This window comes from Balaenoptera physalus, assembly GCF_965194825.1.
Source record: "Balaenoptera physalus genome assembly, chromosome: 14".
In the NCBI taxonomy this organism is placed as follows: Eukaryota; Metazoa; Chordata; class Mammalia; order Artiodactyla; family Balaenopteridae; genus Balaenoptera; species Balaenoptera physalus.
Window position 1 is genome coordinate 8576510 of NC_138893.1, and position 25743 is coordinate 8602252.

A 25743-nucleotide genomic window follows, 5' to 3' on the forward strand; every position below is an offset into this window, starting at 1 on the left:
GTAAGGTAAAAACGAAATATATTTTGTTAAATACCTATACATAGAGAAGTATATTTAACATTTTACATATAGCAATATACAGATGTGTATATACACACACACACAGATACAGATAAATTTGCAAGGTTAGCTAATATTCTTGTAGCTAAAAACAAAAAAAGATTTAATTTATAAAAAATACTTTGCACCTGATATAAAACTGTACTAAATAACTATTACTATGTAATAAAATGTTGCGTTTAGAAAAATAGAGTGTCATTTTTGCCTAGGGATTTTGCCTAAATGATGGATGGGGACTTAACATAAGAAGTGTAAGGAACTCAATCATGTGGCACAACAGCTAAGGGCATTAATGTTTCTGACACGTATATTTTGAACATACTAAACAGTAGCTCTAAGATTTAAAGAGATCACTGAGTTCATTTTCAGCCTTAAATCTGATAGGGATATTTAAATATTCAGTCTTACAACGAGAATGTGTAACTGGAGAAGGTGTGCTTTTACCTGGATACAGCATAGCCATTGATCTGCAGGAACTTGAGGATGTCCTGTGCTTTTTCCCTATCCTTGGCTTTCTCTTTGGCCGTCAGTGTATCATAGGGTACCAGCAGGGGATGGTTCCCACCTCCTAAGAGGACGTCAAGACAAGAACACAGCATAGTAATTAGAAAATAACGTGAAATGAGATATGGTTGCATGTATAATAGGACTGCACTACAGAACTTCTGGTGTCCTCCACTTATACACCGGATATATAGGACTCATATAAGGCTCTTCCCTCTCTAGTGCCTTTAATGCTCCAATTAATTTAGGAAACTTGTTCAAAAAAGACTGTGCATATACCTTCTAAGAGGCAATTAAAACATGAACATACAGGCATTTGTAATTTCAAATGCCAATGACATCTGCAATCACATTAAGAAAGGAAAAGAAGCTGTGTTCTCCTCTCCACTGGAATTCCAAATGCAGAGTGCATTTATGCACCAAAACATGCACAGCTGGATCCAGTAAAATTACAAGGCATGTTTCAAGCAATATGCTTCTTTTGTCACCGCACAGAGAGAAGAGAAAACAATGTCTTAAATATGGAATTTTTACTATGCCTCCCAAATCAGAGAGTACTTTATGGTCACATCTTTCTAAATATACAAAACCCATACTTAGACTGCAGGTACAAGTTGATTGCTCTTAAATATCTAATAAAAGTAACATACGTACTTGATTAAGAATTTTGGCAAGAACCTAGATTTCCAGTATACCTCTTCTGGTAAGAAATACTAAAAGCATTCTTTTAGATTTGAAAATTCTGGGAAGCATTTAAACTTAAAAAAACTGATAAAAAGAAAACAATTTATAAAATTATAAATTTTATAAAAAGTTTTGTAAAAATTATAAAAATTTCAAAAAATGCACTGGTAATTCCAGATATTAAGATCTGATACAGGGAATGCTATTAAAGCAGCAGCAAAATGAATAGCATAGTATGTCCCAAATTTAAAGTTACGAAACACATATAGGAATATATTTTATGCGGGATGCTGAAATTCCTTGAAATACAACCGCTAAGGGAACACCAGAAAAAAATAACTATTTTGTTTGAATTATGATGACAACATAGAGACTATTAAATCCCTGTCCAATGGGGTTAAGCCAGGAGCTCCCCAAACAATCATAAATGTTGAATCGGTCCCACACAAGAAATAAGCAGACAAAAAGACAAAGGAGAAAATGCCATGCTTTCCTAGAGCTTGCTTTGACTGAGCGCGCCATCTACAGAAATGCAATCACGCACTGAACCTTCTGACCATTAGGTGACACTATACACCACAAATGCAAAGGGAGAGTCAGGAACTACCACGTTAACACGAAGCATATTAAGAAGCCATCAGTAATTTTACGGTATGATACAATTATTAATGTAATATAATACACTTGTCAGTAGAATACAATTCTCATGTGATACTAAGAAACATTTTGTGGCCAGCAAGAAGGATACAGAATCAACTACTAAGCCCACTGAGAACAAATTTAACTTCTATCATAATCCCAGATAGAATTTAACGGCATATTTTATGCAAAAATTTATAAAGCATTTAATTTAATCATGCTGCAATCATAACCTATTTAGAAATTCCACTATTGCATGTAGTCTTTTATTCCTAGAGACATTGGCAACTTAATTTGTAATCCACAATGATCTGTGGGGGGAGGTCAGACACGAATAGGTTACTTTGGGAAGGGTGAGGGGCAAGGGCGGTGGGGAAGAGGAAAAGAGGGAAAGAGGGAAAGAGAGAAAGAGAGAGAGAGAATGAATAAAGCCTAAATTTTAAAAATCCTCAGAACACAAAGTACGCTCTGACTCTAAAACCCTTCAGAACTAGATAGGGTGGGTTCTTTGAAGGCAGCCAACAGACTGGAAATTATGTCCTTTGCTGTGACACTTAGCTAATGGCAGTGTGACTACCTTGATCTTGCCTACTTATAACATGAGTATAGATATTATGTGGAAGGGAGGTAAAGAAACTAGCTAAACCTGAGAGGTGAATAAATACGCAGGAATTCCTAGGACTCTGCCTCAAACATACTGTCTGCCTTGTGTACTCATTCATGCTAAAGGGTCAAAATTGTTTGATACCAGCACTGTCCTTGGCTTAGTGGCAGATCATTGCAGCCCAAAATATGTGGTAGTGGGGACAGAAGGATAAAAAGAAATGCTAGTTCTTTACATTTTTCACTAATTGGGGAGCATGGATAATATTTCTTGGACTCTCACTCCTTTTTTCTATTCATGACATATTCCTTAAACTGCCTGATTTCCCCCGAACTCTGCTAGCTTCTTAAAGCAGATTGGGAGGGCACTGAGGAACAGACAACCTGGGTGAGCAAAAGAGGAAATTTTCTCCCGGTTTTTCTAAAGCAGATTCAACTTCTGCACATAGATGTACGGATGATAAAAGAGCCCTGAGCCCTGGATGGGCTGAAACAAAAGTGGGCAGGTTTGGCACTGACTCTCTTAGCTGTCCAGGTGTCTAAATGACTAAATGGCTATTTCAAGTCATTTCCTTATTCCTGACTTCCTGGCTTCTCTCTTCTCTCCTGCTGTTTCTCTGTCTCTTTCCTATTGTTTTTCAATGTCTCTCTCTCTCAAACACACACACACACACACACACACACCCCATAGGTACCAAGACATGCAGTAGGTGACAGGCCTCTCCCACACTCCCACCCACATCTTCTTGGAAGCAGAAGCAGAGTTGTCAGGACACAAGTTGGCTGTCAAAGTCCCCAGGAAAGGGAACACATTGGAGAAAAGACACCTGTAGTTTCTGTCCTAAAACTGTCCACAGTCTCAAGCCTCTCTGGTTCCAAGAATCATTTCTCCTTCCTTTAGCCCCAATAACTTAAAAGCCAAGATCCAGTGTTATATATTTCAATACCTTTCCTATTGGCCTGCTGTTTTAGTGCCAAAAAACTCACTTTCTCCTTTGAAAGGGTAGCCTTCATGGGGTAAGGATACTAATTTCACCACCTCCCCTTTTAGCCTTTGCTGCAACTATGCTTGTCTCCACCCTACACAGTATGAATTTGGACCAATACAAGCTGGATGCAGAGATACAGGTGCCTCATTTATGAGTGAAGTGCTTCAAAGAAAACACTGACTGTAGGACACCTACTGGCTGGCCCAGAAATTAAAGGATGATGATTTTCTAGCATACTTATTAGAAGTGAGTACTAAGATAGCTGCTTATTACTTTTAGTTGTAACCAAACCATAGTGATTGAAACATACTTAGAAAACAAAACTGAATTTTTTTCACGTAATCTGCTCATGGAACAAATAGTAATTCTGTTATCTAGTTATGTGGACAATACTCCTTCACTAAGTGAAAATTCTATGACTCTGTAACTCAGTTATCCATCCATCCTTCCATCCGTCAGCCAATCAAACAACTGATCATTCATTTTACAAACATGTATGGAATGTTTCTACAAAAACGAGTCTAGTCCTGAGTCAAATTCTTGAATAGGCAATTTTGGTATATGGAATCCTTTTTGTTCATTTCTATGCCCAATTCTAATTTGTTTTACTCGGTTTCCTAGTGCTTGGTGCCTGGTACCACCCTCCAATATCACAGCTATTCCTTTCATTATGAAATATCTTCACCTCCCAAAATGATCTCCTTCTCTATTCTTAGCTGTAGCAATAAATAAGAAATAGAGAGCTTCCTGGTGTCCAGAACTGTACAATAAAGATGACAAAAGTAATCAAAATTGTGGCCCTGAACCTGAACTATATTCTCACTGGGGGAAAGAGACCCACATAGGAAGTAATTAAAGAAAACACATACACACACATTATAAACAATATGTGTATAATCTAAAGCTAATGCTGCTGATTTATTCAGCTAATGCTGAATAAATAACAATGAAAGAGATCATCAGACGCATTAAACTGAAAAAATATTTATGCAAACATATATTTATATTAAGAAATATAATTTTCTCAATAAACTAAGAAAAGATTTGAGAAACGACTAAGAGAATACTAGGTTGTTTTAGTATTTAACAAAAACAGCAGAAAAGAGCAAGCAAAAGAATGTAAGGGGGCGGAGTCAAGATGGCATACGAGGAGGATGCGGAATTCACATCTCCTCACAACTAGGGCACCTCAGGCACCGGTGGGGGACCACGGACACCTGAGGGGACGGAAGGAACCCCCAGCGACCGGGTAGGACGTGGGGCGTCGGGGGGAGTGAAGGAGGAGGAGAAGTGGCGGCAGGGGACTAGCGCTCCTGAGGGGTGGCTGGGGGAGGGGAAGGGATCCCAGGCCCGAAGGGGGAAATTGGGGAACCACTGGGAGGGCAGAGGATCAAAAGGGAGCATGGCCAGGTTTCCCCTGCCCACTTGGACCCCCAGGAACCTACTGAGATCCCGGGCCTGACCCTCTGCCCACCAAGGCCCCCTCCAGCCGCGTGGGTCCTGAGGGAGAGGGAGGGAGGGAAGGGGGATCAAAAGCAAAGGCCAGACCTCCAGGACCGGCACCCCTGAGGGGTGGCTGGGGGAGGGGAGGAGTGCCTACACCCAGCGGACCCACCCACGGTTAGGGGTCCAGCGGCGACGGGGGAGACCCTGGGGGAGACGGTGGGGGCAGGGCACGAAGGAATGGAGGGGAATGGGGCCAGCGCTTTCCCTGTCCACTCAGGCACCAGGGAACGTGTTGGGCTCCTGGTCCTAATCCTCTGCCCTTGGAGCCTCCCTTCTGCCGTGCAGAACCCAAGCCCCGCCCCTACACCCCCACCCAGGGCCCCACCTCTACACGCAGAGACCCCCTCCAATGTGCTGGGCCTAAATCCCACCCACACACCCTCACCCAGGGCCCTACCTCCAAACCCCGGAACTCCACACTCCGGAGGTCCTCCTTTCCACGTGCTGCCTCTCCCCTTCCATGCAGGTCCTAAGCAGAGGCCCTGCCCCACACTTGAAGGACACCCTGTCTAGGCCCCGCCCCACACTGAAATGTCACCCCCCCACCCGCCTAGGTCCCACTCCACCCTAAACCCCGCCCCTGCCTAAGTTCCACCCCCCACCTAAACCACGTCCCTATAGCCAAGGCTTTTTTGTTTTTTTCCTCTTTCAGATTGGGGTTCTGCTTTACTTGGTTGATTCACTGTTGTTGATTCTTTTATATTTTTATTTTTCCTAATAAATCTTTTATTTTTCTAATTTTATTTTATTCTTTATACTTTGTTAGTGATCTCTCCTTTTGGTGTGTTGCCGCCCCCCCCCCCAGCTGTTATTTTTCTGTTGTGGTTTTATTTTACCTTGCTGCAGTTGTTCCAATTATAGTTTTATTTTTCCTAATATATTTTTTATCTTCCTAATTTTATTTTGTTTTTTATTCTTTGATATTGTACTGCTCCTTTTTTTCTTTCTTTCTTCCTTTTCTGTTTTTTTTTTTTTTTTTAACCACACCACAAAGCTTGTGGGATCTTGGTTCCCAGGCCAGAGGTTGGGCCCAAGCTCCAGTGGTGGGAGCTCCGAGTCCAAACCGCTGGACTAACAGAGAACCTCAGACCCCAGGGAATATCAATCAGAGTGAGGCCTCCTGGAAGTCCTCATCTCAGCACCAAGACCCGGCTCCATCTAACTGCCTGCAAACTCCAGTGCTGGATGTCTCAGGCCAAACAACCAGTAAGACAGGAATACAGCACCACCCATCAAAAAAATAAATAAATAAAGGAAACGAAACGAAAAATATGTTACAAAGGAGCAAGGTAAAAACCTACAAGGCCAAATAAATGAAGACAAAACAGGCAACCTACCTGAAAAAGAATTCAGAGTAATGACAGTAAAGATGATCCAAAAACTCAGAAATAGAATGGAGAAAATACAAGAAACATTTAACAAGGATCTAGAAGAACTAAAGAGCAAACAAACGGTGATGAACAACACAACTACTGAAATTAAAAATACTCTAGAAGGAATCAATAACAGAATAACCGAGGCAGAAGAACGGATAAGTGAGCTGGAAGATAAAATGGTGGAAATAACTCCCAGGGAGCAGAATAAAGAAAAAGAATGAAAAGAATTGAAGACAGTCTCAGAGACCTCTGGGACAACATTAAACACACCAACATATGATTTATAGGGGTCCCAGAAGAAGAAGAGAAAAAGAAAGGGTCTGAGAAAATATTTGAAGAGATTATAGTTGAAAAATTCCCTAACATGGGAAAGGAAATAGTCAATTAAGCCCAGGAAGCACAGAGAGTCCCATACAGGATAAACCCAAAAAGAAACATGCCAAGACACATATTAATCAAACTATCAAAAATTAAATACAAAGAAAAAATATTAAAAGCAGCAAGGGAAAAGTAACAAATAACATACAAGGGAATCCCCATAAGGTTAACGGCTGATCTTTCAGCAGAAACTCTGCAAGCCAAAAGGGAGTGGCAGGACATATTTAAAGTGAGGAAAGGGAAAAACCTACAACCAAGATTATTCTACCCAGCAAGGATCTCATTCAGACTCGACAGAGAAATTAAAACCTTTACAGACAAGCAAAAGCTAAGAGAATTCAGCACCACCAAACCAGCTTTTCAACAAATGCTAAAGGAACTTCTCTAGGCAGGAAACACAAGAGAAGGAAAAGACCTAAAATAACAAACCCAAAACAATTAAGAAAATGGTAATAGGAACATACATATCAATAATTACATTAAATGCAAATGGATAAATGCTCCAACCAAAACACATAGACTGGCTGAATAGATACAAAAACAAGACCTGTACATATGCTGTCTAAAAGAGACCCATTTCAGACCTAGGGACACATACAGACTGAAAGGGAGGGAATGGAAAAAGATAGTCCACGCAAATGGAAATCAAAAGAAAGCTGGAGTAGCAATTCTTGTATCAGACAAAATAGACTTTAAAATAAAGACTATTACAAGAGACAAAGAAGGACACTACATAATGATCAAGGGATCAATACAAGAAAAAGATATAACAATTGTAAATATTTACGCACCCAACATAGGAGCACGTCAATACATAAGGCAAATGCTAACAGCCATAAAAGGGGAAATTGACAGTAACACAATCATAGTAGGGGACTTTAACACCCCACTTTCACCAATGGACAGATCATCCAAAATGAAAATAAATAAGGAAACACAAGCTTTAAATGACACATTAAACAATATGGACTTAACTGATATTTATAGGACATTCCATCCAAAAACAACAGAATGCACTTTCTTCTCAAGGGCTCATGGAACATTCTATGGGATAGGTCACATCTTGGGTCACAAATCAAGCCTTGGTAAATTTAAGAAAATTGAAATCGTATCAAGTATCTTTCCTGAACACAACGCTATGAGACTAGATATCAGTTACAGGAAAAAAACTGTAAAAATACAAACACATGGAGGCTAAACAATATACTACTAAATAACCAAGAGATCACTGAAGAAATCAAAGAGGAAATAAAAAAATACCTAGAAACAAATGACAATGAAAACAAGATGACCCAAAACCTATGGGATGCAGCAAAAGCAATTCTAAGAGGGAAGTTTATAGCAATACAATCCTACCTCAAGATACAAGAAAGTCTCAACTAAACAACCTAACCATACACCTAAAGCAATTAGAGAAAGAAGAACAAAAAAACCCCACAGTTAGCATAAGGAAAGAAGTCATAAAGATCAAATCAGAAATAAATGAAAAAGAAATGAAGGAAACAATAGCAAAGATCAATAAAACTGAAAGCTGGTTCTATGAGAAGATAAACAAAATTGATAAACCATTAGTCAGACCCACGAAGAAAAAAAGGAAGAAGACTCAAATCAAAAGGATTAGAAATGACAAAGGAGAAGTTATAACAGACACCACAGAAATACAAAGCATCCTAAGAGACTACTACAAGCAACTCTATGCCAGTAAAATGGACAACCTGGAAGAAACGGACAAATTCTTAGAAAAGCACAACCTTCTGAGACTGAAACAGGAAGAAATAGAAAATATAAACAGACCAATCACAAGCACTGAAATTGAAACTGTGATTAAAAATCTTCCAATAAACAAAAGCCCAGGGCAAGATGGCTTCACAGGCGAATTCTATCAAATATTTAGAGAAGAGCTAACACCTATCCTTCTCAAACTCTTGCAAAATACGGCAGAGGGAGGAACACTCCCAAACTCATTCTACGAAGCCACCATCACCCTGATACCAAAACCAGACAAAGATGTCACAAAATAAGAAAACTACAGGCCGATATCTCTGATGAACACAGATGCAAAAATCCTCAACAAAATACTAGCAAACAATTCAACAGCACATTAAAAGGATCATACACCATGATCAAGTGGGTTTATCCCAGGAATGCAAGAATTCTTCAATATACGCAAGTCAATCAATGTGATATACCGTATTAAGAAACTGAAGGATAAAAACCATATAATAATCTCTATAGATGCACAAAAAGCTTTTGACAAAATTCAACACCCATTTATGATAAAAACTCTTCAGGAAGTAGGCATAGACGGAACCTACCTCAACATAATAAAGGCCATATACGACAAACCCACAGCCAACATCATTCTCAATGGTGAAAAACTGAAACCATTTCCTCCAAGATCAGAACAAGACAAGGTTGCCCACTCTCACCACTCTCATTCAACATAGTTTTGGAAGTTTTAGCCACAGCAATCAGGGAAGAAAAAGAAATAAAAGGAGTCCAAATCGGAAAAGAAGAAGTAAAACTGTCACTGTTTGCAGATGACATGATACTATACATAGAGACTTCTAAAGATGCTACCAGAAAACTACTAGAGCTAATCAATGAATTTGTAGAGTAGCAGGATACAAAATTAATGCACAGAAATCTCTTGCATTCCTATACACTAATGATGAAAAATTTGAAAGAGAAATTAAGGAAACACTACCATTTACCACTGCAACAAAAAGAATAAAATATCTAGGAATAATCCTACCTTAAGAGACAAAAAACCTGTATGCAGAAAACTATAAGACACTGATGAAAGAAATTAAAGACTGTACAAATAGATGGAGAGATATACTATGTTCCTGGACTGGAAGAATCAACATTGTGAAAATGACTCTACTACCCAAAGCAATCTACAGATACAATGCAATCCCTATCAAACTACCAATGGGATTCTTCACAGAAGTAGAACAAAAAATTTCACAATTCGTATGGAAACACAAAAGACCCTGAACAGCCAAAGCAATCTTGAGAAAGAAAAACAGAGCTGGAGGAATCAGGCTCCCTGACTTCAGACTATACTACAAAGCTACAGTCATCAAGACAGTATGGTACTGGCACAAAAACAGAAATATAGATCAATGGAACAGGATAGAAAGCCCAGAGATAAACGCACACACATATGGTCACCTTATCTTTGATAAAAGAGGCAAGAGCATGCAATGGAGAAAAGACAGCCTCTTCAGTAAGTGGTGCTGCGAAAACTGGACAGCTACATGTAAAAGAATGAAATTAGAACACTCCCTAACACCACACACAAAAATAAACTCAAAATGGATTAAAGACCTAAATGTAAGGCTAGACACTATAAAACTCTTAGAGGAAAACATAGCAGAACACTCTATGACATTAATCACAGCAAGATCCTTTTTGACCCACCTCCTACAGAAATGGAAATAAAAACAAAAATAAACAAATGGGACCTAATGAAACTTAAAAGCTTTTGCACAGCAAAGGAAACCATAAACAAGACGAAAAGACAGAAAGAGAAAAACAAATACCATATGCTAACACATATATATGGAATTTAAAAAAAAAAAAGTTTCTGAAGAACCTAGGGGCAGGACAGGAATAAAGACACAGACATAGAGAATGGACTTGAGGACACAGGGAGGGGGAACGGTAAGCTGGGACAAAGTGAGAGAGTAGCACTGACATATATACACTACCAAATGTAAAATAGATAGCTAGTGGGAAGCAGCGGCATGGCACAGGGAGATCAGCTCAGTGCTTTGCGACCACCTAGAGGGGTAGGATAAGGAGGGTGGGAGGGAGATGCAAGAGGGAGGGGATATGGGGATGTATGTATACATATAGCTGATTCACTTTGGTATACAGCAGAAACTAACACAACAATGTAAAGCAATTATACTCCAATAAAGATGTTAGAAAAACAGAATGTAAGAGAGAATAACATAACTGGACTGAACAAAACAAAGAGGCTGAGGACGGGAGATAGAATGAAATAAGAGAAATATTTAAGTTGGGGATAGAAGTCAGTGAGGGAGGTCTACGTAATTAATAGAACACCTCGGATATTAGGGTGAGAAATATAGTTATCTACATGCTAAAATGGGTAAGAGAGAGCCATCAAAATTCTGAGACATGAGGAAATATACACTAGCAATCAGGAAATCAGGAAATAGCATTTCCACCTTGAAAGTATTACAGCCATATTTGAACCATTCTAATAAAATAAAGCTGTAATGAGCTCTTATGCTGAAAAGACTATTTTATCCATATCATACATTCATGTACTCAAACTCTGATTGTTTTTTTATAAGGATTTTTAGAAAATACTACCTTTGGACTCCAGTTCCAGTTTCTTTTTCTTTGCCCATATATTATGGTAGTTTTCAGCCATCATTTCCGCCATAGCCTTAAACGAACAAAATGTTTAGCAACTAAGTTATACTCTAAAAGGATAGTAGAAAAAGATAACTTTGCCTTCCAATATGTAATATCAAAACATACTTTAAGTTAATAAATCGTAGTGTGCTAGTGCTAAAACACATCTAAAAGATAATTAAGCACAGCTTTCTTATTTAGAATCTGAATTTCAGAGGATTCTAATGATCTGTGAATTTACAAACCATCAGAGGTGATGTGATGGGAATGGTCATTGTTCTTTATAATGTTTAAAGATACATGTTTTGTTAATTTAATAATGAAACTTCAAACTAGCTATGGACTTTAAAAATATCTTTATTTACAAGTTCTTATTTTAATTTCTAAAGTTTTAAAAGATGATGTAAACCTTACTGAATGAACACTGAATGCAAAGAGAATCAGACAAGCAGTCTAGATCCATGTCTGTCCCAATCTAGGTCAGTCTGAGGTGTTGGACGAGCCTTAGCCTCTGTGGCCTTTGAGTTTTGACAAGATTACCTCCAAGATTCCTTTCATTTTTGATTTTCAAGTTTACTATGTCATGTTAATACATTCGTACCAGAGCAATGACAAAGGGCAAGCCAAACAATTTAACAATCCGTAGATTTTTATCTTTATATACTTATATCTCTTGGAATAATACTAACAATGCCAATATCATTGTCTGATCATTATATTGACCTGTTAACTTATGTTCCATGGCAACAAACTTTATCTTTTCACTCAAATCAGGCAATTCAAAGTAGATTCCTTAGTGACAAAGGAGACAGATAGAAGTATGGCTGGAGAAAGCAAAATGCCAACAGTTTCCCTGGATAAACAACTTATAATATATATTCTTTCATGAGTAATTAAAGTGATCCTTGAGCAGAGCATTATAAACTACTGATTTAGTCTCTTCTCACATGCAGCTATTAAATTATATTAGGACTTTTACATAGATATGATCTTTAAAGAAAATATATTATCCTAGAAAAAGTTCTATCAACTTTTACAGCATTAAAAGCTTAGGGTACATAATCTATAAATTCCATGGACCTTCTGTATGATCACTACATTTAAATAATTCATGCTGTAAAATACATGCAGGAAGTGTTACAGTATGCTTTTTAAAAATGAAATTTGCAGAATATTTTTAGAAGTACTTACATGGAGATCTCTGGATAGTGTAACATTGCTCATATCAATGGCTCGGGGGCTATAACCATGGGCGGCATCTACAGAAACCTAGATAATTTGCAAAAAAAATAGCATCTCATTAAAAAACCCAGGAGAGAGATTTAAGAGACACTTTGGAAATATAAGGCAAACAAAATTCCAAATGTAACGTTTCCTCAGATAAAACTGGCAAGTAGCTACACAAATTGATTTTGCAAACATATCTAGCAGATTAAATTATATTTGGGTGTCTGACAAGTACTTATGATTGAATAATACATCCCAATATCTTAGGGATTGCCAATCTGTAAAGCTAACGATCATGATTCAACAAATTACGTAGTGAGTTCAAGATTCTGAAATATTACCGGAATCAAAGGATAATTGATTTCTTGAGTTTCTTACAAATTCTAATTGGCTGCAATGAAATTTACTTTTCCTCACACAAACGGTAGTTAATCAAAGAGGGCAGTATTTATAAATGTCTTTATGGGCCAAATAGTAAGATAAAATAAAGCCAACTTTCTAATTTTAAAAGTGCATCATACAGTACTCAGTGATTTGTAACGACATCCTCAATCACCAGAGGGCTTCCTTAATATCTAAATTTTGACATTTTAAGGATGAAATCTACAAAACAAAAAGACAACCTACAGAATGGGAGAAAATATTTGCAAATGATGCGACTGACAAGGGATTAATTTCCAAAATATACAAACGGCTCAGTATCAATTTCCGAAATATACAATACAGCTCAGTATCAAAAAAAAAAAAACAACAACACCCCAATCAAATAATGGGCAGAAGACCTAAATAGACATTTCTCCAAAGAAGACATACAGATGGCCAACTGGCACATGAAAAGATGCTCAACATCGCTAATTATTAGAGGAATGCAAATCAAAACTACAATGAGGTACCACCTCTCACTGGTCAGAATGGCCATCATTAAAAAGTCTACAAATAACAAATACTGGAGAGAGTCTGGAGAAAAGGGAACCCTCTGACACTGTTGGTGGGAATGTAAGTTGGTGCAGCCCCTATGGAAAACAGGATGGAGATTACTCAAAAAACTAAAAATAGAGTTGCCATATGATCCAGCAATCCCACTCCTGGGCATACACCCAAACAAAACTATGATTCAAAAAGACACATGCACCCTTATGTTCACTGCAGCACTATTCACAATAGCCAAGACATGGAAACAATCTAAGTGTCCATCGACAGACGAATGGATAAAGAAGATGTGGTACATATATACAATGGAACACTACTCAGCCATGAAAAAGAATGAATGCCATTTGCAGCAACATGGATGGACTTAGAGATGATCACACTAAGTAAAGTAATTCGGAAAGAGAAAGACAAATACCATATGATATCACTCAAACGTGGAATCTAAAATATGACACAAATGAACCTATCTACGAAACAGAAACACACTCACAGACATAGAGAACAGACTTGTGGTTGCCAAGCGGGAGGGGGTTGGATGGAGTGGGAGTTTGGGATTAGCAGATGCAAACTATCATATACAGAATGGATAAACAACAAGGTCCTACTGTATAGCACAGGGAACTATATCCTGTGATAAACCATAAAGGAAAAGCATATAAAAAGAATGTATATATATGTATAACTGAATCACTTTGCTGTACAGCAGAAATTAACACAACATAAATCAACTATACTTCAATTAAAAAGACAAGAATGAAACCTATCTTCCCATCAACTGCAAGAGGGTTTCACTTACTGTCAGGAGCTCTTACCTCATTCCACCCAATGGCATATTATGGGAAAGTATGCCACAGAAACGAACTCTGGTTCATGCTTATAAATCTGAAATTATATTTGATATATTTCATAACTGTGTATATTCTCTTGTCAGACATGGATAAACAAAAAGCTAAATAAAAGGTACAATACAGCTCAGATCTGTGCCCGTGAACCAAAGGGGTGCTATCATATGCTACCATTAACCATGTTCTCATGGGCTACACTCAACTCACTGGTCAGTTCTGACGGAATCTTGGCCTCTGTGTCAGTACTGAACCATTGCTGGGTACCATCCATAATAGAATGTGAAATAAAAATCACAGTTTTTTCTCCTTTAAATACCCATGAAAGGAAACTGAGACTTAGAGAACTTAAGTGACTCACCCAAGGTCACAGAGCTAAATCTGAGCAGGCAGGATTCCAACTCAGGCTGTCTGACTCCAGGCCCACTTCTCTCTCACTATCACCTCTTTCCTTCAACATATCGCAATATATTTCTTTCCCCAGCACTCTACTACACCTGCCCTCTCTAATGTAATCAGTTTCCAAGTTGCCAAATTCAAAGTCCTCTTTGCAGCTGCCATCAAACTGGTCCTTCTACGCTGGACATGACTAACCACCACTCAACCAGCCCCCTCGTTTCACGGAACCACCTACCTGGCTCTCCACTCCCCTCTCCGATCTCTCTGCCTCCTTCTCTGACTCCTCTTCCATAAATGACCTTGAAATATTTGTGGCTTTCTGGGTTCCCTCTTCAATTGTTTCTTTCTTTATTCTAAATGCTTTCTTTAGGTGTCCCTAAATATGTCATTTAGCAACCATGTTTTATTAAACCAAAAATGAGTTGATCCAGCCTAGCATTGCTCCTCTGCTCTAGACTTACATTTTCAACTATTCATTACCATCTCCATTTGGGATTCTATACGTGTATTCATTTTCTACTGCTGCTATAATAAGCGAATGCCAGAAATGTAGTGGCTTAAAACATCACAAAGTTATGAGAAATCTGAAACAGGTCTCAATTAGCTAAATTCAAGGTGTCCACAGGGCTGTGTTCCTTTCTAGAGGTTTTATCAAAGCAGCTTTTCCCTGTCTTTCCCAGCTTCTAAAGGCCACCCGCATTTTTGACTCATGGCCCCTTCCTCCGTCTTCAAGTCAGCTATACTGCATCTCTCTGACCTTCCTTCTGTAGTCATGTCTCCTTTGTCCAAAGCCAGGAAAGGGTATCCACTTTTAAGGATCCTTGTGATTACGCTGGACCCACCAATAATTCAATAGAATCTCCCCCATCTCAAGATCATTAACCTTGATCACGTGGGCAAACGTAATTGCATTGGCAAAGCCCCAGGAAATCAACCTTTCTACAGACAACAGTGATTGGGGATCATCTTTGGAGCCAGAATTCTGCCTAACACGACATCTAAAATCAAACGCATATTCTCTCCTTGCCACCCACCCCCCAGTACTAACCTCATCTCACATACGCTACCCACCTGGTAGGCCAGTACAGACCCATGGCAACCCCCTTGGATTAGTCCTCCTCATCTGCTATTATGAATCAGTCACAAAATTCTGTCTCTTCTACTACAAAACATCTCTGCGATACAGCCGCTTCCCTCCATGTCCACTGTCTTTGCTCTAATTCAGATATTTAATGTTTTTGTTTTGTTTCATGCGACGTATTCAATATCCTCCTAAGGAGTCTGTCTTTCTGCCTTCAATCTCCCCCTTCTCTGATTCCTTCTCTACTCTGTTGTGAGAATTACATTTCCAAAGTATTGATTTTGTTATTCCCTGAGTTATAATATAAGCCTTTCCACTGAACAGTAAAAATCTGCAGGCCTAGGCTGAGCCTTATTCATCACAGTATTCCCAGAGTCTGGCACAAGCCAGGATTATAAAATGATTCCCAACTTCAGGATTATAAAATGATTCCCAGTCTCGCAGATATTGAAATATGGCAAACATGCGTCTTAAAACTAATTTTAAAAAAGCATTAGACTCTGCACATTTTGTTGAATAAATGAATCAAATAGAGTTGATATCAATAACTTTATTTGTTCCTAAAATAAAATTCTCAGTATTTAATATCCTCTTAGACCATGTTCCTTATATAACTGAAATTTATATCCTTTTGGCTTTAGAGTAAGTTATTGAGGCTGGTTTAAAGAATGCAAGTAGATATTTGTTTATCCAGAGATAGATTCTTTTTATGTTTTTCATAACCTGTTTCTCTCCTTTACATTCACAGAAATCACAAGACTGGCCAGGTCTTCTATAATTTCAAGTTACCTGGGATACATACCATCTCTGTATTTAATTAACTCTAGTCTTGTTAGCAATAATAATAACAACAAATAACAACCACCGTGTGAATGGTTATGTGCAAGGCACATAGATTATCTCATTTCTTTAAAATAATTCTGAAAAGGAGGTACTGCTTTTTGTCATTTTAAAATGAGAAGAAAGAGGATCAAAAGAATTAAATAATTTTAAGTCATTATATCATGTAAATTGTAAACAGCAGAATCAAGTTTTTAAAGTAATTCTGTCTGACTCCAAAGCACTTGTCAACTTTCTCAAGACGGCCCCCAATGTTCCGCCTGATTTGGCCCCTGAGACCTCTCTTCCCGTCTCCTTGTTACTCATGAGCTCCAATCTCACTGGATTCCTCGTTTTCCCTCACACATGCCAGGCCACACTCCCATCTCAGAGCGTGTGCACGACTTGCAACATCCTTCCCCCAAATAGGTCCAACTCCCTCCCTTCTATTCAATTTATCTTCTCCATGAAATCTGCTCTGATAACCCTATATCATACTGCAACTCATCCCCAAAGGCTAACCAACTCCCCTGCTCTGCACTCGGAATCTGCCTTTCCATACTACGTTTTCTCTTTCCATAATATTTATCACATTTTGATGTAATATGTAATTTACTTATATCTATTATTTACTTTCCCCGTTAACATGTAAGCTCCATGAGAGCAGAGGTTTTTGTCTATTTTGTTCATGGACCTATTTGAAAAGCTTAGGATAGTACATGGAACATAGCAGGTGCTCAGTAAATAACTGTTAAAAGAATGAATGAATCATTCCTCTATCCTAGCCTGTATTTTAGTTAAAGATAGGTAACACTTTCCGAATTTCATTCCCATCTTCCTCTCCTTCTCAGGTTATAAGCTTATTTTTTAAATTTGTTTAAATAATTTATACCCTACATGTGTAATAAAAACCAGATATAAGAAATTAAAATTGGGAGGTAAATAAGTAATTACTGAGAACCTGTGGAATATGACTGAAATTGTCAGAAATGTCCTCCTTTTCTGCTGACTTGAGTGACGACCAAGAAGTCAAAATCCACCAATTTAGCTGCTCTACTCAGCGTCTCCTCACTGATAATTATATCAGCATCTATACACTCTATTCTTTTTTTATTTTATTGAAGTACAGTTGATTTACAATGTTGTGTTAATTTCTGCTGTACAGCAAAGTGATTCAGTTATATACATATATATATATATTCTTTTTCATACTCTTTTCCATTATGGTTTATCACAGGATATTGAATATGGTTCCCTGTGCTATACAGTAGGACCTTGTCATTGATCCATCCTCTATGTAATAGTTTGCATCTGCTAATCCCAAACTCCCAATCCATCCCTCCCCGACGGCAACAAGTCTGTTCTCTATGTCTGTGCATCTGTTTCTGTTTTGTAGATAAGTTTATTTGTGTCATATATTAGATTCTACATATAAGTATACACTCTATTCTATATACTATCAAGTTATTGGATTTGTCATTGCTCATATATTATCTTAATACGCACATTACAAAACCCTAATTGAGTGGCAAATTTCCTGAAATCATGATTCATGTAGTGTTCACGGTAAACAAAAGACATTAACAATGTTATTGATCCATGTAAAAATAATAATGATCATAATTAGGTCTAACATTGAAATATATGCCTGTCACTCCTTTAAGCGATTTATAAGCATCCCAACATATAATTCTCACAATAATCTTTTAAATTAGATGCTCTCTTCTGTTTCATTTTAAAAAGGAGAAAACTGCAGCAGACAGAGGTTAAGCAGTTTGCCTGAGCTCACAAAAAAGCTATCTACTCCATGGTGAGGCCAGGATTTCAACCCAGACAGGCTGTGCCAGATCTTGCTGAGTTAAACACAGGCCGCTTCTGCCTCACAGACGGAGTGCTGAGCCCCAGTGGAAGGAAGCTAAGAATATCAGCTCCAGAATCATGTCAACAAGTGATCTCAACTCACCCAATAACAGTCCTTACTATAAAGTGATGCCACCAAAAGCGTTCCTTAATTTATTCAAGAGTGTATCTATTACATAATAGAAAACATCTTTATAGTCACATGGGAAATCAGTAATGGAGAGAAGAAAAGACATTAAGAAGTTTGGCAAGATGATAACTGAAAAAGATGATAATACTGTTAGGTTAGTAATTAAGAAATGACAAGCTATTTTAACATTTCAAATAATGTTGGATTATGCTTAAAGAACGTTTGTGTGAAAATAATGGCAAGGATTATAAATATATTGTGGCATTTGTTGCTCTCTGTTTCTGATACTGACAGAAATATTCTTTCTTTTTTTTTTTAAACGACTGAAAGGTCAAAGTACTACAAACTCAAACACTCTCTTTTATTTACCTTTGAAGAAATGCTCTCTGGCATTAAAAATATATAAATAATAATGGTAATAATAAGAGTTACCATTTACTGAGGTAAACAGATTGAGTAACGTGCCCAGCAGTTTATCTCTAGAAAGTGGTGGTCCCAGGATTGAAGCCCCAGTGGTCTACCTCCAGAGCTGTCCCTCTTAATCCGTACATCTGGCATAAGCACCTCCTAATATTTTGAAATGACGTAGGAGATTTAACAATATATGTCATATGTCACACATGTCACTCTGAAAATCATTAAGACTTAAGAGATGATTATATGGGTATCAATTAATAGTATCTAATTGAGGGCTTAATGGGAACTGAAAACTGTACCAGGAGCTAAGCGGGGTGTAAGAAGAGCAGAAATATACACAACATACACAATTTTTTTTTTTTTTTTTTTTTAGCCATCTTGAGAAAAGTTTATTGAAATTCAGAAAAACATAATTATGATTTTCCTGGGGTTAAAACAAGGTAATCCTTTTCTGAAGATGGATTGGTTATAGCTTGTGCATTATAATTTACAGTCTGTAATCACTTCCGATGTTTTAGAATCAGTTTCTTAAGTTTCACGTAACATTTTCTATCTGACATGATCCAGTACCATTTTGGACTTTGTTATGTTTCATCATCGGTTACTGTTTTTTTTTTTTCAGAGATGCTCGCAAAAGTATGAAATCTGTAAGTTATTTTAGTCTTCAGGTGAGCGTGGCTAAAACTGTGGTAGGAACCTTTGCTTCTCTCCCTTTTCTGGTATTTTTGAAAAATTCTAGAGATAAGACAGGCAGAGGCCTACTCAGCAGTCTGCCCTACTTGCTCTGACAGCAGTGGCAGGAAAAGGTATGGCAAAGACAGCAACAAGAGAACGGAGTACCCCTCCCTTCTGTTGCAGCCCTTCCCTTGCCCTCTCTGGGCTGTGCTCCAGCATGTTATATAAGCCCAGGTTTTCTGGCTAATAGACAGGTCTTTTTTTCTTGTCTGCCTCCTACCATTTCTACCCTTTATTGCTGGCCCACAAAATCGGCACCGTTATTGTTTCAAAGGGCATGTTCTCATTCAACATATACAATTTTAGATTAGAGCACATAATTTTTGCTATGAAGGGCAGTGGGAGAATCTATTTCATTTTTCCTGGCAGAGCTTAAAGTCACTTTCATTATGTAATAATTTCCTTATTTCCTATACAACTTACAGGAAAAAAAAAAAAAAGACATCATTCCATTCTCTGCACTCTGAGCGTTTTGTACATACCACCAGCCTAAATCTTATTGTTGTGGTAGGTTTAACTAGACTGTCTCTGACACCAAGTTGTGAGTCTTTAGGAGTAGAATTGGATCTTATTATCTTCGTATTCCTATCACCTAGTACTCAGTTTGTGCTCAATATTTGTTCGAACAGATTAAAACAAAACGTGATTTAGTTAGAAATGCGTGCATACATGATAACAAGGTAAAATATGCTTTTACAGCTTCTATCTCCAGGATACTTAAGAGAATATGATGTAAAATATGCCCAAATCAGAACTTAATCTATTTAACAGTACTGTATTTCAAATATGAAGCATGTGAAGCGCACGCTTTGAGTACCTTCATTTTCTTTTTTTTCAAAAATGTCATCTGCGTAAATGGCAATAATAAACACAACAGTTTGGTTAAACCAAAGGCAGTGGCCCAAGCAGTCTGGAAAGGGATGACGACAGGTTTAGCTCCCAGGAGAAATGAAAGGGCCAGTTGGTATTTGGTCCCCACCTTGAACCCTAGGTTCTCAAGGTCAAGGCTGCCCTTATTCTGCCATCTTGAACACAGAAGCCCCACAGCCACGCCCTGTGAAGCTGACTGGACTTCCCTGACCTGATCCACTAGCGGTGTGCTCTTCGACTCCTGCGCTGCCTGTCTGGTTCACATCTTCCCTTCGCAAGTGGGCAGGTGCTCAAGCCCACCTGTATGGAGCACGCGTGGGGGTTTTAGACCTGGACCGCTACTATCTGACCACCCCTCCAGCTCCTAAGAACCAACCTTCAGTTCTTACTGGTAAGGAGACAAAAGCTCTGTAGACAACCTTTTTGTGGATAAAGGAACACATTTTACATCCTTCATTAGCGTAACTTTAAGACTTTATCATCGAGTACTCCTTTATATACTGTCAGGAGAAGTACAAGCTGATCTATAAACTCCAGTACTTTAACCAAGACCTAAACTCACTTAAATTAAAAGGAACAGAGTTTTCCCCCTTCTGAACTTTATGTTAGCCTTCAGAATTTTCAAGTTAGTTGTTTTGGAAAACACAATAATTAAATGAAATATTCAAATTCTTTTAAAATAACATAAACACTGGATTCATCACTGTGATTCTTACCTGGCTTGTCTGGGAAATACGACGAGTCCGGTTATAAAGGGCCATGCTGTCTCCCTCCCGTGTTCTTTCAATTCTCCACCCCCAGGCCAGCATAGTTTTTAAAGATTCTTTGATTGGCCAACGATAAATTTCTTTTTCCTAGAAAAACATCAGAAAAGGGTGGGGTATTATGAACCTAAAATTTAAAATATTTAATGCTTTGTTCTGAAATACTCTGTCTTCACCTACAAATTTTTGATCGGCATTGTTTATTTAAAAATAAAAAAGGAAAGTACAAATTCTGAAGAGCAGAGTGTGAGCAGAGACCTCGTTTGACTAATGCTGCTAAGAGGGACCCTGTCTTATTATACAGCATGAGGCTAATTTCCTTTAGCTTCCCAGATCCTGATACTTCAGACAGAAACCAGAAAGGAGAAACACAGTTAGGAAGAAGTGCCAGATTATATGACGTGTGCTTGAAGCCGTTTCTACCATCTGAATAAACAGAGAAGTAACTTCCTCTGTAAGCACCAAGCTAGAAAATCCTTTTCATTTCATTTTTCAAGATACTGCTTTCCCCTCAAAGAAGTAAAATATATGAAAACATAAATAATAAGCATATTACAATATATTACTTCATTACCCCTTATCAAAAAACTCTTAAGAATGAAAAGAATATTTTCTATAGTTCTTAAAAATACAGGAGAGGAATAAAAATTAAAAAGAAACAGAAAAATACTAAGTAGAGAAGAGAATAACCAATTAAATACTGACAGAAAATGGTACTACAGAGAAAAAAACAATAGGTAAAAAATGGGACCTTTGAGAAAAGGTAAAAATAGTATATATAAAATAGACGTGTTAATAAGAAATTTACATAACGAAGAAAAAACCTTCCCCCCCAAATTAAAACCATATAAACTTAAAAAGTAAACACGTCACCTTTTCAGATAATAGTTTATATGGCTTCATTAATGGTTGAACTTTAGACGAGTCTGAATATATTTCTCCATAAATCCATCCATTTGCCAACTAAAAAAAATATCAAAAATGTTTTACATGCTTTAATTTTAGAGAGTGTAGGTGTGCATGTGTTTAAGTGTGTACTTGATAAAATGAATCTAAAATGAAGCAAGATAAGGATTAAGGTTTGAACTTTATCTAGCATAAGTCAATATAAAGACTTTCATCGTAGTCAATATTATTTTGAGTAACCACTTGGAACAAATCTTTTTATCCAGAGATTAAAAGCATCCAGTCTTCCTTAGACAGGTGTGTGATTATGTCAATAGCCCTCCCCTAGGAGGAGGCTAAAGGCTGCACCACCCCTATGATATTCATTTTGGCCCATCTTGGGACCCCAACCTGTGTGACAAATAAGTATGAAACACTCATTTTAAACAGGAAAACTGGAGCAGCTGGCTTATTTGGAAGCCTCCCTGAATAATGCTACTTGCTTTGCCCACTCCTTTGTCCAATGACCTCTCAACACATTTGTTCCACGTGATTTTGCCCATATAATTCGGTGCATTCACTGTTTCCCTATATCATTTCATGTATGTCTATGGGATCCGGGTAACTAGGCTGAAATAGCTCAGGACTGCCTTCCTGTAAATTTCCTCTCCATCACCACCCCACCACCTACTAGAGTCTTTATAGAGGACAGACACTTCACTCTTACTGACTTACCCAGTAAATCGATTAAGTTACTGAACAAAGAAAGAGCCATACGCTTAACAAAACAAAAACGGGGTTTCTTGGAAGGAGGGGCTGGTTGGCAGAGGCAAGGATTGAAACTTAATATCAAGTTTAATAGGGTGATACTGAGTTGCCACATAACACAAGCAACCCTTGGAACCTTCGCTCTTTGATTTTCACTTCGCCAAATCAGTACATGCTTATTTTAGATTCCTGCTTGATCTCAGCTTAATTTCTCTGACAAATCTATTTTAACCATCTTTTCTCAAGTTTAACTAGGCTTAACTTAAATGTGACCACATTTTTCCTCCAGAAAAATCTCATAATATGTATGTAGGACTTATGTCACGGATTGCGACTGCTTTAGTTATCTCATTCAAGTTATCTTTTCTTGACAATGCAAATAAAACATGCCATCTTGCCTCGTAAGTGAACTGCAGATCTACTTAGAGATAAGAAATACAACAGAAGAGTAGAAGATGTAAATAATCACTAATTCTAATTAATAATTTTCAAGATTTTATCTAATATAAAATTATACATAAAGCTAAAGTTCCCTTAAAAGATGTCTGGACCTAGAGTCACTATTTCTTACTGAAAACCCTAATGATAGTTTTTGAAAAAAATTTTTGAAGTATAGTTGTGTTAATTTCTGCTGTAAAGCAGAGTGATTCAGTTATACATATATATATATTCTTTTTCAGATTCTTTTCCATTATAGTTCCATTATAGTTTATCACAGGATAAACTATTCAAACTAGTTTTCAACTATATTGAATATAGTTCCCTGTGCTATACAGTAGCACCTTGTTGTTTATCTATCCTACATAAAATATTTTGCATCTTATTACTACTTTTTACTCTCACAAAAATGTATGTTTAGAAACTATATTTGATTTAATTAATAGATTTTTTTTGAATTTTTAACACTGCTTTTTATGAACACAAATATTCTTATTCTTACATGCATTATATGTACATCAGTGGCAGAACTAAGTATTTTATTAGACTAAATATTATGTCAGCAAATCATAATTAAATGTTCTTTCCTAATCTAAAGTTCTCACTTGAAAGTAGAAAACTGTCATGGTCAGAAATAGCTGAGCCATGATCATTCATTAGGTACGTTCAGTACTGAATTAGAATGTGATATTCTGACTCTTACCTTGTCCATTGACCACTTGTCATGAGAATGTTCTGCATATTTGTTAATGAAGTATTCCAACTTCTCAGGAATTGTAATACTATGAGAAAAATAAAGAAAAAAGGCTTGATTTTCACAGCACTTACAGGGAATCATATTAATAATTTACTCACAGCTTATGACTGCTTATACCCCATTCGATGCATAACTGTTAAAAAATCGGTTTAACCAGGTATTACTTTTCCATATGATAGGAACAATATAAGAAAAGTCAAGCAGATAAGGTTCTATCCACTCATCTTATAATGAGTCACACTTTATGTCTTAATGTAAGTTATATACAATAAAAATTATACATAGTATAAATAAAAATAATTAAAATGTATTCAAAGAAGAGGACAACAGATAACACCAATTTTTTCTTTAAACCTGAATGAAGATATAGTTAAATTCAACAAGCTTAAAGACATACTTTTCTCCCACATTCGTTCTTTGAAGTTATTCCTCCTTTTGACTTAAGTCTCTTAGGCAACAACTATAAATGGGTAAAAGACTGCTGAAATCTGACCTGTTCCATTTTTAAATGTACTAAAATTAATTTTAAGTTAATTGCATACAACTAGTGATATGTTAATAATTTTACATGTTAATGGTGTATATATAAATTCTACATGTTACTAATATGAACTATAGGGAAAAGTAGTTAACCAATTCATGCTTTACTATTTTGATAACATTTCTTCTTGATTTCTTTCATGTTTAAATAAATATTTAATCCCTCGAACAGACGTGGAGTCCATGCAGTTGAAGACCAAGTCTGATGGTAAATGTAAGACTTGGGACTATCAAATATATCTATGAATGGAAAAAATAACTTACTAAGGCAATTAACTTTGAGAATAGAATTATAAGTAAAACCTAGTATAATGAGATGGTTTACTGTTCTTTTCTAGCAATGTTATCAGTTAGTAATTGAACTTTATGACATACACATACTTAAAAAACAATATGTAAAAAAATCACAAAGATGTAGAAATTATTGCTATCACTCTGCAACCCTAGTCTGTTAAGAGGTCCCCAAAGGGGCTAGCCGAGGTAAATTAATATACATGCCCAACACTTATTCATTAATTGGATTTAATTAATCAACACCAAAGCCACAACACTGTTCTAATGTTATTTTAAAATCCTAGATTACATTGTATGTTAACAAACCACAAACTTACCCAAGTAGGAATGTGAACATGTGATATTTTGGTTTACTTACTTTAGAAGAGATACAAAGGATCAATCACATAAGCCAAATACTGGGGTGGGGGGGGATAGAGTCTTTTCTCACAGGACTGTTATCAAATACCAAACATGCAAATTTAAGGCATTATCAAACTAATGGCATACCACCTGGCTTGAAATGTGGATCTGGTTATGGGAGCTAAACCAGCTGAGGGGCCAGCCAGAGACGTGAAAGTTGAACTCCCAAGCAAATTCAGATGCTGCGGAAGGTAACAACCGAGTGACTACCTTGCTAATACTGATCTTGCTGAGTCCCACGGAATGGGTAAGATAATGTGGCAGGAAGAGCAGCCTCCTTGCAAATGGAAAACCATGGTCCTACTTAAAGACAGTAACAACAACAAAAACGCTGAGACTCCGAACACCTGACAGACGTACCCAAACATCCTATCTGTAGGGCAATTTACGCAAGTAGGTACATGGAAGAGCTTTCCTAACGATAAGTAATATTTTATCTGTGGTGAAGGTT

General features: G+C 37.3%; 1 protein-coding gene across 7 annotated transcripts in view; it reads right to left on the bottom strand.

The window, feature by feature from the left end:
* Positions 1-25743, bottom strand: part of RYR2 (ryanodine receptor 2) — a 732481-nt gene that overhangs the window by 155953 nt on the left and 550785 nt on the right. For 6 of the 7 annotated variants that reach the window (XM_082425485.1, XM_082425483.1, XM_082425484.1 and 3 more), the window contains 6 exons: positions 24003-24081; positions 22082-22171; positions 21161-21298; positions 12326-12403; positions 11090-11165; positions 505-628 (listed from right to left, as the gene is read on the bottom strand). In XM_082425485.1, coding sequence (XP_082281611.1) covers positions 505-628; positions 11090-11165; positions 12326-12403; positions 21161-21298; positions 22082-22171; positions 24003-24081 — 585 coding nt within the window. The remainder of the gene's footprint in view (positions 1-504; positions 629-11089; positions 11166-12325; positions 12404-21160; positions 21299-22081; positions 22172-24002; positions 24082-25743) is intronic. The other variant, XM_082425482.1, reaches the window with a different exon arrangement.